The 16425-nt window shown below is 48.2% G+C and overlaps 1 protein-coding gene across 1 annotated transcript in view; it reads right to left on the bottom strand.

Annotated features, from left to right (window-relative positions):
• Positions 1–16222, bottom strand: part of LOC141077916 (otogelin-like) — a 280958-nt gene extending 264736 nt beyond the window's left edge. The window contains exons 1-4 of the mRNA XM_073564686.1: positions 16162–16222; positions 15949–16114; positions 15792–15866; positions 5701–5744 (exon numbers count right to left, since the gene is read on the bottom strand). Coding sequence (XP_073420787.1) covers positions 5701–5744; positions 15792–15866; positions 15949–16114; positions 16162–16222 — 346 coding nt within the window. The remainder of the gene's footprint in view (positions 1–5700; positions 5745–15791; positions 15867–15948; positions 16115–16161) is intronic.
• Between the last annotated feature and the right edge of the window lie 203 nt (positions 16223–16425).

Genomic DNA, 16425 nt, shown 5'->3' with positions numbered 1-16425 from the left:
AGGACAGACCAACGGACACGCAGCACATTACCCGAGAAGAACAGGCTGAATGGAGCAGCAGGCAGAGTTCATATCTGAGTGCAGCAGGCAGGATCTGTACCAGAGTGCAGCAGGCAGGATCTGCACCAAAGTGCAGTACGCATACTTACACAACTAAACTGCAGAACAGGAAGGTTGCTCAGGCACCTACCCAGTGAGGTGGAAGCAATATATACATAATGTCCCACAGCCATTGGCTGGGGAGGAAATAGCAAGTGAACGCACTGGCCCTTTAAGAGGGCAGGAGCGCACGCATGCATGCTCAAATGACATGGCTGGAGGCCCAGCTTGAAGCTCTGCTGGAAGCATGCAGAGCTTTGGGAAGGGAAGAACCGACCGCAACACAGGTAAGTGAAGTGACACGTCGGAGACACCGCCTGTCAGAGCAGGGATCCGGTGTGGTGCTAACAGTACCCCCCTTTATGCCCCCTCCTCTACAGGCCATCGAGGAAGTTCTGGAGGAGAATCAGAGCGTGAATTTTCTCCTTAGGCTCCCAGGATCTGTCTTCGGGACTAAATCACTTCCAGTTGACAAGGAAGAAGGTCTTGTCTCTCACCTTCTTCATGGCCAAGATATTCTCCACTTCAAAAACATCATCCGAGGCAGTTGGCATGGGCGTGCCGGAACCTTCAACCGGACGTACGTGGACGAGAGCCATACCTTGTCACCAGGGCAGAAGCACGGAGGATCCAGGCGCCTTTTGTCTGCATGTCTCTTCATACGAGCGGAGGATGCTTTTAAAGTGGTTTTGGTGCCCTCCCACAACTTTACAAAATCCTTGGAGAGGACATCTGCCGCAGGAACATCAGAAGGAACTGTCACCGGGAGGGAAACCTCGGGTTGCTGATTGAACACAATGTAAAAAGGAAACTCTCCCGAGGCTTCATCAATGTGATTGTTGTACGAGAACTCAGCCCAGGGAAGTAATTTCACCCAATCATTATGGTGGGCATTTCCAAAGTGTCGCAGGTAGTTGCCCAGGACCTGGTTGACACGCTCCACTTGCCCATTGGACTGAGGATGATAGGCCGAGGAGAAAACCAAGATGATATACAGATGTTTACAGAGAGCTTGCCAGAATCTGCAAGTGAACTGCGAACCTCGATCGAACACAATGTGACGAGAAAATCTGTGCAGGCGGAAAATATGCTTGATGAAGTGGTCAGCAAGTTCAGGAGCAGACAACGGGGTAAAATGCACCATTTTGGAGAAGCTATCCACGACTACTCAGATGACGGTGCAAACCCTTGGATACTGGCAAATCTGTAATGAAGTCCATTGCTATGTGCTGCCATGGACCAGATGACACGGGTAGGAAGTCGTCTGGGGACTTTATTGCGGACACAAATCAGACAGGCAACCATGTAAACATAGATCTCCTTCCTCATGGATGGCCACCAGTAGTGGCGAGAAATCAAACTGTAGTGTCCTCCTTTGTCCCGCATGACCAGCCACCTTGGTTGAGTGACCCCATGACAAAACTCGCTCCTTCTTGGATTTAGCCACAAGGGTTTTTCCTGAGGGAATTTGCGACAGGTTGACTGGAGGGACACTAACCATCTTGGACAGTTCGATGTTAAATTGAGTATCCTCCTCTTGGTCTCCAGACAGAAATGAGCGAGAGAGGGCATCAGCTCTGACATTCTTGTCACGGGACCTGAAATGTAATAAAATGTTAAAGCGTGCAAAAAACAAAGACTACCTGGCTTGGCGTGGATTAAAGCCCCCGTTACACTAAACGATGTCCCAGCGATCCCACCAACGATCCGACATGATGGGATCGCTGGGACATCGCTAGACAGCCCCAGCGATCAGGATCAGCAACGCTGGACGCTGGTTTCTAATGTAAATGTCGGGTATCCAGGAGCAGCGCGACTCCTGGATACCCGCTGTTTACCTTGGAAACGCGGCTCCTGGATACCCGATGTTTACATTAGAAACCAGCGTCGCTGATTGCTGGTCTCTCGCTGCCACACGCAGCGATGCGCGCTGGGCAGCGGGAAACCAGCGATGGAAAAACAACCCGAGACGTTCGACGACGATCAGCGATAACCAGCAGGGGGGCCAGTCGCTGATCCCCGTCACACACAGCGATCTCGCTAGCGAGATCGCTGATGTGTCACAAATTCAGCGATCTCGCTAGCGAGATCGCTGTATGTGACGGGACCCTTAGTCTCTGGGCAGACTGGAGGTACGCCAGGTTCTTATGATCTGTGTAGATAACCACTGGATACACTGCACCCTCCAGCAGGTGGTATCGCCACTCCTCAAAAGCCATCAAATGGTGAGTAACTCCTGGTCACCAATGGAGTAGTTACACTCTGGAGCGGAGAAGGCCTTATAGAAGAAACCGCAGGACACGCAGCGACCCAAGGAAGATTTCTGAGTGAGTACAGCTCCAACCCCTAACGAGGATGTGTCCACCTCTAGGAAGAACTGTTTGTTCAAATCCGGAATGGGAGCGATGGAGAAGGACCAGTTCTTTGGATCGGCTCCATTTCGGGTCATAGCAGAGATGGTGCAGTCATAGTGGAGAAGTGATGAATGAATTGTCGATAATAGTTAGCAAAGCCAAGGAATCTCTGTATTGCTTTGACTCCAATGGGCAGGGGCCATTTAAGGATGGAAGAAACTTTCTCAGGATCCATCCTGAGTCCGGTATCTGAGATAGTGTAACCCAAGAAGGAAAGGGCGGACTCTTCAAAAACGCATTTCTCATACTTGATGTAGTCGATTTTTCCTAAGACGCTGAAGAACTTGCCGAACTGCTTGCCTGTAGGAGGCCAGAACCAGGGAAAATACCAAAATATCATCCAGATACACAACAACTCAGGAATAAAGCAGGTCCCAGAAGATATCATTGACAAACTCTTGAAAAACTGCCGGTGCATTACTGAGAACGAAGATCATCACTCGGTATTCATAATATCCATCCCTGGTTTGAAAGCCATTTTCCACTAGTCTTCCCTGCGAATGTGGATTACATTGTAGGCACCTCTTAAATCTAATTTGGTGAAGATCCTTGCTCCTCTTAATTGGCCAAACATCTCAGGGATCAATGGGATAGGGTATTTATTTTTTACCGTGATCTGGTTGAGACACTGATAGTCTATACAGGGTCAGAGTGATCCGTCTTTCTTTTAACAAAGAAAAACCTGGCCCCAGCAGGAGAGAAGGACTTCTGAATGAACCCCCTGGACAAATTCTCCTGAATGTAGTCCGACATAGCTTGAGTCTCAGCTGGGGACAGAGTGTAAATTTGGCCTCTAGGGGGTGTAGATTCGGGAATCAAGTCGATTGGGCAGTCATATGGCCTGTGGGGCGTCAAAGTCTCTGCTTCCTTTTTGTCAAATACATCGGCAAAGGACCAATAGGCAGACAGCAAACAGAGCAGCGATGCTGGAGAAGACAGAGCCAGACACTTCTCATGACAGGAATATCCCCAGCGGAGCACCTCTCCAGTTCTCCAGTCCAACACATGTTTGTGCTGTTGTAGCCATGGTAGGCCTAAGAGAAAGACATGTGGGAAAGAACATAAAAGACTATCTTCTCAGTATGAATCATCAAAATATGGACCTCAAGCAGCTCAGTAGCCAGACAAACCGTCTCCCAAAGAGTTCTCCAATTTACAGATGTTATTGCCAGATGGTTTTGGAGTGGATGAACTGGGATTTGGAACCGATCCACTACAGCCTGGAGGATAAAATTTCCTGCTGCTCCGGAATCCAAATATGCTGACTCGATATACTGGGATTCACCGGTTGTCACAGCCACAGTAAGGGTCAGGAGCAGAGAGATGTCTTTTCCTTCTAGGGAGGCCTCTCCTAACGACCCTAAATGCTGGAGTTTCTCCAGCTTTACTGGACAGGCTCGATTGGAGTGACCCATGGCTCCACAATACAGCCACTGACCTTTAGCGCGGCGATCACTCTGTCGCTGACTGGCAAGGGCAAATCGGTCAACCTGCATGGGTTCAGTTGAGACATCAACAGAGGAGCGTGAAGGAACAAGTGGCTTTTGAAAAGACAGAGCCAGGCGCCGTGGTCCTCTTTCACGTGCCACCTAATAGGCACATTCTCGGAAACAAAGGTCTATAAGGATGGCGTGGAAGATCAGGTCGTTGAAGGTAGTTGGTAGGTCTCGACCGTCTAGCTCATCCTTAATGTCTCCGGAAAGCCCCTCCCAGAATGTCGCTACCAAAGCTTCGTTATTCCATCTGAGTTCGGACGCCAGAGTGTGGAAGCATACCGCATATTGTCCCACCGATGAATTGGACTGACGGAAATGGAGAAGAGCGTAAGCTGCAGAAGTTGTTCGCCCGGGTTCATCGAATGCTTTGCGAAAAGCCTCCAAGGATGCAGGCAAATTGGAGATGATCGGGTCCTCTCTCTCCCATAATGGGTTCAATCACGCCAGGGTCTTCCCTCCAAGGTGCGACATAAGGAATGCCACCTTTGCTCGGTGCAACGGGAAGTGGTGAGGAAGAAGTTCAAAATGTAGCTGTAGCCGACGCTGATTGATAAACCCGCGGCAGACCTTCGGATTGCCGTTAAAGCGTGGTGGAGCTGCGAGTCAGGGACCGGGACCTGGACCTCGAACTAAACAAACAGTCTGAGAGTTTCCAGAGAAGACACAGCTGCTTCAAGATGCGGGAACTCTGGAGAGATGTTTAAGGCCTCCAACTTGGTAGTCAAGGACTGTAACTGCATGGTCCGAACAGGCAGGATCCAGGGTCCAGCAGGATCCATGGCCTGAGCAAACTGTCACGGACATGGTTTGTACAACCACTGTGTCACAGACTGCAGAGGGCCAGAAGGGGCGTAACTAAGCGAGCACCGGACTGTTCACTAGAGCCTCTGATTGTGAGGTTAGACTTTGCTCCCGATGAACGCCAGGTGCCACTCCAGGACTGACCAACGGACACGCAGTAGCTGGACCCAGTAGGACAGATTGGATGGTGCAGCAGGCAGAGTTTGTATCAGAGTGGAGCAGGCAGGATCTGCACCAGAGTGCAGCAGGCAGGATTTGCACCAGAGTGCAGCAGGCAGGATCTGCACCAGAGTGCAGCAGGCAGGATCTGCACCAGAGTGCAGCAGGGACTGGTACACAACCTTACACAACTAGACTGCAGAACAGGAAGGTTGCTCAGGCACCTCCCCAGTGAGGAGGAAGCAATATATACATAATGTTCCTCAGCCATTGTCTGTGAAAGAAATAGCAAGTGCATGCACTGGCCTTTTAAGAGGGCAGGAGCACAGCCGCGTGCTCAAAGGACATGGCTGGAGGCCCAGCTGGAAACTCTGCTGGAAGCATACAGAACATGGGGATGGGAAGAACCGACCGCAGCAACGGGTGAGTGAAGTGACACGCCGGAGACCCTGCCTGTCAGAGCAGCGATCCGGCATGGTGCTAACAGAGACCACCGTGATAAGATCATGGATTTGGTACATTTGCCTACAATAAGTCTTCTATAAGGCTCATGTTGGATTCTCACCTCTCTAAAACGACCATCAACAACATGAAAATTGCAGAACAATCCAGTCATGAAAGCATGTACGGTATTCATGAGCAGACCCTTCTATCATGGCTAGGAGCCCTTGTAAGTGCCCTGTATTGGAAGAGGGGAGCTCTAAAGCAGGGTCCATGGAAAAACCTCTCACCTTTCTGGCTGCTTTCACACTTCATTACGCCATCAAGACAAAGGCTGCAAATGACAGAAAAGACATGAATGTAATAGGACCTGCAGAGTATAGACATCAGGAACTCATCCCTAACCCTGTGCCCATGTAACAAGAAAGTAAACACAGAGACAATAAGAAGAGACAACCAGAGTAAAAGACAACTACAGCCACTCCACATGTGGACAGTCCTCTCACTCATGTATCCACATGTGGACAGTCCTCTCACTCATGTATCCACATGTGGACAGTCCTCTTCTCTCTCATGTATCCACATGTGGACAGTCCTCTTCTCTCTCATGTATCCACATGTGGACGGTCCTCTCACTCATGTATCCACATGTGGACAGTCCTCTTCTCTCTCATGTATCCACATGTGGACAGTCCTCTTCTCTCTCATGTATCCACATGTGGACAGTCCTCTTCTCTCTCATGTATCCACACGTGGACAGTCCTCTCACTCATGTATCCACATGTGGACAGTCCTCTCTCATGTATCCACATGTGGACAGCCCTCTTCTCTCTCTCATGTATCCACATGTGGACAGACCTCTTCTTTCTCATGTATCCACATTTGGACAGTCCTCTCAAATATCCACATGTGGACAGTCCTCTCATATATCCACACGTGGACAATCCTCTTCTCTCTCATGTATCCACATGTGGACAGTCCTCTTCTCTCTCATATATCCACATGTGTACAGTCCTCTTCTCTCTCATGTATCCACATGTGGACAGTCCTCTTCTCTCTCATGTATCCACACGTGGACAGTCCTCTTCTCTCTCATGTATCCACATGTGGACAGTCCTCTTCTCTCTCATGTATCCACATGTGGACAGTCCTCTTCTCTCTCATGTATCCACATGTGGACAGTCCTCTTCTCTCTCTCATGTATCCACACGTGGACAGTCCTCTTTTCCCTCATGTATCCACATGTGGACAGTCCTCTTCTCTCTCATGTATCCACATGTGTACAGTCCTCTTCTCTCTCTCATGTATCCACACGTGGACAGTCCTCTTCTCTCTCATGTATCCACATGTGGACAGTCCTCTTCTCTCTCTCATGTATCCACACGTGGACAGTCCTCTTCTCTCTCATGTATCCACATGTGGACAGTCCTCTTCTCTCTCTCATGTATCCACATGTGGACAGTCCTCTTCTCTCTCTCATGTATCCACATGTGGACAGTCCTCTTCTCTCTCTCATGTATCCACATGTGGACAGTCCTCTTCTCTCTCTCATGTATCCACACGTGGACAGTCCTCTTCTCTCATGTATCCACATGTGGACAGACCTCTTCTTTCTCATGTATCCACATGTGGACAGTCCTCTCAAATATTCACACGTGGACAGTCCTCTTCTCTCTCTCATGTATCCACACGTGGACAGTCCTCTTCTCTCTCATATATTCACATGTGGACAGTCCTCTTCTCTCTCATGTATCCACACATGGACAGTCCTCTTCTCTCTCATGTATCCACACGTGGACAGTCCTCTTCTCTCTCATGTATCCACATGTGGACAGTCCTCTTCTCTCTCTCATGTATCCACATGTGGACAGTCCTCTTCTCTCTCTCATGTATCCACACGTGGACAGTCCTCTTCTCTCATGTATCCACATGTGGACAGACCTCTTCTTTCTCATGTATCCACATGTGGACAGTCCTCTCAAATATTCACACGTGGACAGTCCTCTTCTCTCTCTCATGTATCCACACGTGGACAGTCCTCTTCTCTCTCATATATTCACATGTGGACAGTCCTCTTCTCTCTCATGTATCCACACATGGACAGTCCTCTTCTCTCTCATGTATCCACACGTGGACAGTCCTCTTCTCTCTCATGTATCCACATGTGGACAGTCCTCTTCTCTCTCTCATGTATCCACATGTGGACAGTCCTCTTCTCTCTCTCATGTATCCACACGTGGACAGTCCTCTTCTCTCATGTATCCACATGTGGACAGACCTCTTCTTTCTCATGTATCCACATTTGGACAGTCCTCTCAAATATCCACATGTGGACAGTCCTCTTCTCTCTCATGTATCCACATGTGTACAGTCCTCTTCTCTCTCATGTATCCACATGTGGACAGTCCTCTTCTCTCTCATGTATCCACATGTGGACAGTCCTCTTCTCTCTCTCATGTATCCACACGTGGACAGTCCTCTTTTCCCTCATGTATCCACATGTGGACAGTCCTCTTCTCTCTCATGTATCCACATGTGTACAGTCCTCTTCTCTCTCTCATGTATCCACACGTGGACAGTCCTCTTCTCTCTCATGTATCCACATGTGGACAGTCCTCTTCTCTCTCTCATGTATCCACACGTGGACAGTCCTCTTCTCTCTCATGTATCCACATGTGGACAGTCCTCTTCTCTCTCTCATGTATCCACATGTGGACAGTCCTCTTCTCTCTCTCATGTATCCACACGTGGACAGTCCTCTTCTCTCATGTATCCACATGTGGACAGACCTCTTCTTTCTCATGTATCCACATGTGGACAGTCCTCTCAAATATCCACATGTGGACAGTCCTCTTCTCTCTCATGTATCCACATGTGGACAGTCCTCTTCTCTCTCATATATCCACATGTGTACAGTCCTCTTCTCTCTCATGTATCCACATGTGGACAGTCCTCTTCTCTCTCTCATGTATCCACATGTGGACAGTCCTCTTCTCTCTCTCATGTATCCACACGTGGACAGTCCTCTTCTCTCTCATGTATCCACATGTGGACAGTCCTCTTCACTCTCTCATGTATCCACATGTGGACAGTCCTCTTCTCTCTCTCATGTATCCACACGTGGACAGTCCTCTTCTCTCATGTATCCACATGTGGACAGACCTCTTCTTTCTCATGTATCCACATGTGGACAGTCCTCTCAAATATCCACATGTGGACAGTCCTCTTCTCTCTCATGTATCCACACGTGGACAGTCCTCTTCTTTCATGTATCCACATGTGGACAGACCTCTTCTCTCTCATGTATCCACAAGTGGACAGTCCTCTTCTCTCTCATGTATCCACATGTGGACAGTCCTCTTCTCTCTCATATATCCACATGTGGACAGTCCTCTTCTCTCTCTCATGTATCCACACGTGGACAGTCCTATTTTCCCTCATGTATCCACATGTGGACAGTCCTCTTCTCTCTCATGTATCCACATGTGTACAGTCCTCTTCTCTCTCATGTATCCACATGTGGACAGTCCTCTTCTCTCTCATGTATCCACATGTGGACAGTCCTCTTCTCTCTCTCATGTATCCACACGTGGACAGTCCTCTTTTCCCTCATGTATCCACATGTGGACAGTCCTCTTCTCTCTCATGTATCCACATGTGTACAGTCCTCTTCTCTCTCATATATCCACACGTGGACAGTCCTCTTCTCTCTCATGTATCCACATGTGGGCAGTCCTCTTCTCTCTCATGTATCCACAGGTGGGCAGTCCTCTTCTCTCTCATGTATCCACATGTGGGCAGTCCTCTTCTCTCTCATGTATCAACATGTGGACAGTCCTCTTCTCTCTCATGTATCCATATGTGGACAGTCCTCTTCTCTCTCATGTATCCACATGTGGACAGTCCTCTTCTCTCTCATATATCCACATGTGGACAGTCCTTTTCTCTCTCATGTATCCACATGTGGGCAGTCCTCTTCTCTCTCATGTATCCACATGTGGGCAGTCCTCTTCTCTCTCATGTATCCACATGTGGACAGTCCTCTTCTCTCTCATGTATCCACATGTGGGCAGTCCTCTTCTCTCTCATGTATCCACATGTGGGCAGTCCTCTTCTCTCTCATATATCCACATGTGTACAGTCCTCTTCTCTCTCATGTATCGACACGTGGACAGTCCTCTTCTCTCTCATGTATCCACATGTGGACAGTCCTCTTCTCTCTCTCATGTATCCACATGTGGACAGTCCTCTTCTCTCTCTCATGTATCGACACGTGGACAGTCCTCTTCTCTCTCATGTATCCACACGTGGACAGTCCTCTTCTCTCTCTCATGTATCCACACGTGGACAGTCCTCTTCTCTCTCATGTATCTACATGTGGGCAGTCCTCTTCTCTCTCATGTATCCACATGTGGACAGTCCACTTCTCTCTGTCATGAATCGACATGTGGACAGTCCTCTTCTCTCTCTCATGTATCCACATGTGGACAGTCCTCTTTTCTCTCTCATGTATCCACATGTGGACAGTCCTCTCTCATGTATCCACATGTGGACAGTCCTCTCTCATGTATCCACATGTGGACAGTCCTCTTCTCTCTCATGTATCCACATGTGGACAGTCCTCTACTCTCTCATGTATCCACATGTGGACAGTCCTTTTCTCTCTCTCGTATCCACATGTGGACAGTCCTCTTCTCTCTCATGTATTCACACGTGGTCAGTCCTCTTCTCTCTCATGTATCCACATGTGGACAGTCCTCTTCTCTCTCTCTCATGTATCCACACGTGGACAGTCCTCTTCTCTCTCATGTATCCACATGTGGACAGTCCTCTCTCATGTATCCACATGTGGACAGTCCTCTTCTCTCTCTCATGTATCCACATGTGGACAGTCCTCTTCTCTCTCATGTATCCACATGTGGACAGTCCTCTTCTCTCTCTCATGTATCCACATGTGGACAGTCTTCTTCTCTCTCATGAATTCACATGTGGTCAGTCCTCTTCTCTCTCATGTATCCACATGTGGACAGTCCTCTTCTCTCTCTCATGTATCCACACGTGGACAGTCCTCTTTTCTCTCTCATGTATCCACATGTGTACAGTCCTCTTTTCTCTCATGTATCCACATGTGGACAGTCCTCTCTCATGTATCCACATGTGGACAGTCCTCTTCTCTCTCTCAGGGATCCACATGTGGACAGTCCTCTCTCATGTATCCACATGTGGACAGTCCTCTTCTCTCTCTCTTGTATCCACATGTGGACAGTGCGCTTCTCTCTCTCAGGGATCCACATGTGGTCAGTCCTCTTCTCTCTCATGTATCCACATGTGGACAGTCCTCTTCTCTCTCTCATGTATCCACACGTGGACAGTCCTCTTTTCTCTCTCATGTATCCACATGTGTACAGTCCACTTCTCTCTCATGTATCCACATGTGGACAGTCCTCTTCTCTCTCTCAGGGATCCACATGTGGACAGTCCTCTTCTCTCTCATGTATCCACATGTGGACAGTCCTCTTCTCTCTCTCATGTATCCACATGTGGACAGTCCTCTTCTCTCTCTCAGGGATCCACATGTGGACAGTCCTCTTCTCTCTCATGTATCCACATGTGGACAGTCCTCTTCTCTCTCTCTCATGTATCCACACGTGGGCAGTCCTCTTTTCTCTCTCATGTATCCACATGTGTACAGTCCTCTTCCCTCTTATGTATCCACATGTGGACAGTCCTCTCTCATGTATCCATATGTGGACAGTCCTCTTCTTTCTCTCAGGGATCCACATGTGGACAGTCCTCTTCTCTCTCATGTATCCACACGTGGACAGTCCTCTTCTCTCTCTCATGTATCCACACGTGGACAGTCCTCTTTTCTCTCTCAAGTATCGACACGTGGACAGTCCTCTTCTCTCTCATGTATCCACATGTGGACAGTCCTCTCTCATGTATCCACATGTGGACAGTCCTCTTCTCTCTCTCAGGGATCCACAGGTGGACAGTCCTCTTCTCTCTCATGTATCCACATGTGGACAGTCCTCTTCTCTCTCTCATGTATCCACATGTGGACAGTCCTCTTCTCTCTCTCATGTATCCACACGTGGACAGTCCTCTTCTCTCTCATGTGTCCACATGTGGACAGTCCTCTTCTCTAACATGTATCCACACGTGGACAGTCCTCTTCTCTCTCTCATGTATCCACACGTGGACTGTACTCTTCTCTCTCTCATGTATCCACATGTGGACAGTCCTCTCTCATGTATCCACATGTGGACAGTCCTCTTCTCTCTCTCATGTATCCACATGTGGACAGTCCTCTTCTCTCTCATGTATCCACATGTGGACAGTCCTCTTCTCTCTCATGTATCCACATGTGGACAGCCCTCTTCTCTCTCTCATGTATCCACACGTGGACAGTCCTCTTCTCTCTCATGTATCCACACGTGGACAGTCCTCTTCTCTCTCATGTATCCACATGTGGACAGTCCTCTTCTCTCATGTATCCACATGTGGACAGTCCTCTTCTCTCTCATGTATCCACATGTGGACAGTCCTCTTCTCTCTCATGTATCCACATGTGGACAGTCCTCTTCTCTCTCTCATGTGTCCACATGTGGACAGTCCTCTTCTCTCTCATGTATCCACATGTTGACAGTCCTCTTCTCTCTCATGTATCCACATGTGGACAGTCCTTTTCTCTCTCATGTATCCACATGTGGACAGTCCTCTTCTCTCTCTCATGTATCCACATGTGGACAGTCCTCTTCTCTCTCTCATGTATCCACATGTGGACAGTCCTCTTCTCTCTCTCATGTGTCCACATGTGGACAGTCCTCTTCTCTCTCATGTATCCACATGTTGACAGTCCTTTTCTCTCTCATGTATCCACATGTGGACAGTCCTCTTCTCTCTCATGTATCCACATGTGGACAGTCCTCTTCTCTCTCATGTATCCACATGTGGACAGTCCTCTTCTCTCTCTCATGTGTCCACATGTGGACAGTCCTCTTCTCTCTCATGTATCCACATGTTGACAGTCCTCTTCTCTCTCATGTATCCACATGTGGACAGTCCTTTTCTCTCTCATGTATCCACATGTGGACAGTCCTCTTCTCTCTCTCATGTATCCACATGTGGACAGTCCTCTTCTCTCTCTCATGTATCCACATGTGGACAGTCCTCTTCTCTCTCTCATGTGTCCACATGTGGACAGTCCTCTTCTCTCTCATGTATCCACATGTGGACAGTCCTCTTCTCTCTCTCATGTATCCACATGTGGACAGTCCTCTTCTCTCTCTCATGCATCCACACGTGGACAGTCATCTTCTCTCTCATGTATCCACATGTGGACAGTCCTCTTCTCTCTCATGTATCCACATGTGGACAGTCCTCTTCTCTCTCATGTATCCACATGTGGACAGCCCTCTTCTCTCTCTCATGTATCCACACGTGGACAGTCCTCTTCTCTCTCATGTATCCACACGTGGACAGTCCTCTTCTCTCATGTATCCACATGTGGACAGTCCTCTTCTCTCTCATGTATCCACATGTGGACAGTCCTCTTCTCTCTCATGTATCCACATGTGGACAGTCCTCTTCTCTCTCATGTGTCCACATGTGGACAGTCCTCTTCTCTCTCATGTATCCACATGTTGACAGTCCTCTTCTCTCTCATGTATCCACATGTGGACAGTCCTTTTCTCTCTCATGTATCCACATGTGGACAGTCCTCTTCTCTCTCTCATGTATCCACATGTGGACAGTCCTCTTCTCTCTCATGTATCCACATGTGGACAGTCCTCTTCTTTCTCATGTATCCACATGTGTACAGTCCTCTTCTCTCTCATGTATCCACATGTGGACAGTCCTCTTCTCTCTCTCATGTATCCACACGTGGACAGTCCTCTTCTCTCTCATGTATCCACATGTGGACAGTCCTCTTCTTTCTCATGTATCCACATGTGTACAGTCATTTTCTCTCTCATGTATCCACATGTGGACAGTCCTCTTCTCTCTCTCATGTATCCACACGTGGACAGTCCTCTTCTCTCTCTCATGTATCCACACGTGGACAGTCCTCTTCTCTCTCATGTATCCACACGTGGACAGTCCTCTTCTCTCTCTCATGTATCCACACGTGGACAGTCCTCTTCTCTCTCATGTATCCACATGTGGACAGTCCTCTTCTCTCTCATGTATCCACATGTGGACAGTCCTCTTCTCTAACTTGTATCCACATGTGGACAGTCCTCTTCTCTCTCATGCATCCACATGTGGACAGTCCTCTTCTCTAACATGTATCCACATGTGGACAGTCCTCTTCTCTCTCATGTATCCACACATGGACAGTCCTCTTCTCTGTCATGTATCCACATGTGGACAGTCCTCTTCTCTCTCATGTATCCACATGTGGACAGTCCTCTTCTCTCTCTCATGTGTCCACATGTGGACAGTCCTCTTCTCTCTCATGTATCCACATGTTGACAGTCCTCTTCTCTCTCATGTATCCACATGTGGACAGTCCTTTTCTCTCTCATGTATCCACATGTGGACAGTCCTCTTCTCTCTCTCATGTATCCACATGTGGACAGTCCTCTTCTCTCTCATGTATCCACATGTGGACAGTCCTCTTCTTTCTCATGTATCCACATGTGTACAGTCCTCTTCTCTCTCATGTATCCACATGTGGACAGTCCTCTTCTCTCTCTCATGTATCCACACGTGGACAGTCCTCTTCTCTCTCATGTATCCACATGTGGACAGTCCTCTTCTTTCTCATGTATCCACATGTGTACAGTCATTTTCTCTCTCATGTATCCACACGTGGACAGTCCTCTTCTCTCTCTCATGTATCCACACGTGGACAGTCCTCTTCTCTCTCTCATGTATCCACACGTGGACAGTCCTCTTCTCTCTCATGTATCCACACGTGGACAGTCCTCTTCTCTCTCTCATGTATCCACACGTGGACAGTCCTCTTCTCTCTCATGTATCCACATGTGGACAGTCCTATTCTCTCTCATGTATCCACATGTGGACAGTCCTCTTCTCTAACTTGTATCCACATGTGGACAGTCCTCTTCTCTCTCATGCATCCACATGTGGACAGTCCTCTCTCATGTATCCACATGTGGACAGTCCTCTTCTCTAACATGTATCCACATGTGGACAGTCCTCTTCTCTCTCATGTATCCACATGTGGACAGTCCTCTTCTCTAACATGTATCCACATGTGGACAGTCCTCTTCTCTCTCATGTATCCACACATGGACAGTCCTCTTCTCTCTCATGTATCCACATGTGGACAGTCCTCTTCTCTCTCATGTATCCACACATGGACAGTCCTCTTCTCTCTCATGTATCCACATGTGGACAGTCCTCTTCTCTAACATGTATCCACATGTGGACAGTCCTCTTCTCTCTCATGTATCCACATGTGGACAGTCCTCTTCTCTCTCATGTATCCACACGTGGACAGTCCTCTTCTCTCTCATGTATCCACACGTGGACAGTCCTCTTCTCTCTCATGTATCCACACGTGGACAGTCCTCTTCTTTCTCATGTATCCACATGTGTACAGTCCTCTTCTCTCTCATGTATCCACACGTGGACAGTCCTCTTCTCTCTCATGTATCCACATGTGGACAGTCCTCTTCTCTCTCATGTATCCACATGTGTACAGTCCTCTTCTCTCTCATGTATCCACATGTGGACTGTCCTCTTCTCTCTCTCATGTATCCACACGTGGACAGTCCTCTTCTCTCTCATGTATCCACATGCGGACAGTCATTTTCTCTCTCATGTATCCACATGTGGACAGTCCTCTTCTCTCTCTCATGTATCCACACGTGGACAGTCCTCTTCTCTCATGCATCCACATGTGGACAGTCCTCTTCTCTAACTTGTATCCACATGTGGACAGTCCTCTTCTCTCTCATGTATCCACATGTGGACAGTCCTCTTCTCTCTCATGTATCCACATGTGGACAGTCCTCTTCTCTCTCATGTATCCACATGTGGACAGTCCTCTTCTCTCTCTCATGTATCCACACGTGGACAGTCCTCTTCTCTCTCTCATGTATCCACACGTGGACTGTACTCTTCTCTCTCTCATGTATCCACATGTGGACAGTCCTCTCTCATGTATCCACATGTGGACAGTCCTCTTCTCTCTCTCATGTATCCACATGTGGACAGTCCTCTTCTCTCTCATGTATCCACATGTGGACAGTCCTCTTCTCTCTCATGTATCCACATGTGGACAGCCCTCTTCTCTCTCTCATGTATCCACATGTGGACAGTCCTCTTCTCTCTCATGCATCCACATGTAGTTAGCCCTGCATTTTCATGTATTTGCTTTACTGTCTAGGCACATTTTATTTCTTACCATTTACCAAGGGAGGTGACGACTTTTTCTCCAGGATGATAATCGATTCCTTGGAAGTAACATGGACACTGGTTCCTGAAGACATAATAATCAGCAGGTGACTTCTCTGTCACTGCCACATACATGATGCACAATTTATAAAGGAGGACGACTGTACCTCTGTACACAACTGCTGAGCTGCGTGTTGTAATACATGTTCTCGGGACACGCACATCCTTCCACACATGCTCCATCGCAGGCTTCTTGCACTGACAGAGACAGGCACGTCCGGGCACATGGACTTACACAAGCACTATAAACCATGGTGTCTTGGCATGAGAGGCCTGCAGAGAGCAGAGGAACGGATACAGATGTGTTAAATTCAGCTCACGTGTCATATCATAAAGCGTGTAGGTAAAAGACTCGGAGGAGACTGAAAAGACTGGTGACATCGAAATGGGTGAACTGTGAAAAGTGTGGAACAAACGAGAACATAGATGTCTGAGACACAGGAGACCTTATATCAACACTGTGCAGCAGATGGGCAAACATAGGAAATATAGCTAGTCTGCAAGATAGTGGCCCACTACAGCGTGAAATAAAGGAGCGACCACTGTATCCACAGGAGCTTCTCACAAAACTGGAATATCGTCAG

This window comes from Dendrobates tinctorius, unplaced genomic scaffold (assembly GCF_039654945.1).
Source record: "Dendrobates tinctorius isolate UK_male_01 unplaced genomic scaffold, ASM3965494v1 ptg000473l, whole genome shotgun sequence".
Lineage (NCBI taxonomy): Eukaryota > Metazoa > Chordata > Amphibia > Anura > Dendrobatidae > Dendrobates > Dendrobates tinctorius.
This window is presented reverse-complemented; position numbering and strand designations above follow the sequence as displayed.